Here is a 1,246-nt window from a genome sequence, read left to right as displayed (position 1 = left end):
GCCGTCTCGAAGAGCAGCTGGCGGTCAAGGCCCGGGACCGGCTGCTGGTGCTGCACCTCGAGCATGTCGAGCACGGCGCTCCACCACTTGTTGAGGACGGAGGCCCTGCAGTCGACATCCTCGGGGCGCAGGCAGCCCAGCGGCTGCTGGCTGGTGGCGCTCTTCAAAAAGGGCAGAAGCAGCGTCTTGACCAGAGCGCACTGCTGGGCGACGGGCTTGGCTGCGAAGCCGCGGATCTCCAGGTCGAGGTTCTTGAAGTGCGACCACAGCGGATCGGGCATGCGCGCGGGCATTTCGCCGGCCGACTCATCAGCGGTCAGGGCCGTGGAGTTTGTCTCGGCGGAGGAGGCCGACTGCGAGACATGCGTGTCGATGCTGCTGGAGCCCGGCTGGGCCAGGCTGGTGGCAGACGAGGCGCAGCTAAAGTCGGAGTCGATGCTGTCGGCTGTTGCTTTGGACAGCGCGGTCGCGGGCTTCTGCTTGATTCTGGAGAAGTAGCTGGTGGCACGAGCGAATCCCTTGCTCGCCGGCTTAGCACCCGCGTCGACTAAGCGGCCTTGGCTCGTCTGATTGGTCGTAATCTCCGTGATGCTGGCTGTCGCAGCCCGTTTCAGCTTGTCAAGGCTCGATTTCACTTCTGGCTTCGCGTTTGCAGCCGCCGGCGCCTGTGATTGGGTTTTGGCATGCGCGCGCGACAGCGGCATCCACGACCTCTTGAAGCTGGCGAAGCTGGCGGCTGTCGAGCCCGAAATCGATGTCGACTGCGAGCGGTCCCGGGCAGCTCGGCCATCTGCGTCCTCGACGGCGACTGGGAACTCGTTGGCTGTGGCGGGCCGCCTCTGCTCGCTGGACGGCGGAACAGCAGCAGTAGCAGCAGCAGCCGCCGGGAATTTGAAGCCGTCCTCGAACGGTGCATCTCGAATCGTCTCTAAGCTGCGCAGCCACGGACGAGGCTCGTCGTTGTTAGAAGGTGCAGACCTTGTGCGCGGCTGCTGCAGGGCTGTCGGTGAAGAAGGGGGTTCTGGGTCGTCATTCTTGGAGTCGGGGGAAGGGGGTGGCTGGCTCTCGAGGGTAAGAGGAGGGAGAGAGATGTCGAGCTTGAGATCGAGGTCGGTGCTGAAGGAGGGGATTTCAAAGGTCGCGAAGTCGGCCAGGCTCTTGGTGGGCGAGTCCGGCTGCTCGGACAGGACGGGCTGGCCCAGCGAGGGCGACTTGGTTCGCGATGGGAGAGACGGGAGGTCGGGGG

At 64.8% G+C, this 1,246-nt stretch overlaps 1 protein-coding gene across 1 annotated transcript; it reads right to left on the bottom strand.

Moving 5' to 3' along the window:
• On the bottom strand, positions 1-1,246 carry BBK36DRAFT_1048803 (hypothetical protein; the record flags this gene model as incomplete). The annotated part of the gene is made up of 1 exon (XM_024888894.1): positions 1-1,246. A coding segment is annotated over one exon (1,244 nt), but the record flags the coding sequence as incomplete, so codon positions are not given.

The sequence above is a fragment of the Trichoderma citrinoviride genome (assembly GCF_003025115.1).
Source record: "Trichoderma citrinoviride strain TUCIM 6016 unplaced genomic scaffold BBK36scaffold_406, whole genome shotgun sequence".
NCBI lineage: Eukaryota > Fungi > Ascomycota > Sordariomycetes > Hypocreales > Hypocreaceae > Trichoderma > Trichoderma citrinoviride.
The sequence above is the reverse complement of the archived record's forward strand: the minus strand, read 5'-3'. Positions and strand labels throughout refer to the sequence as shown.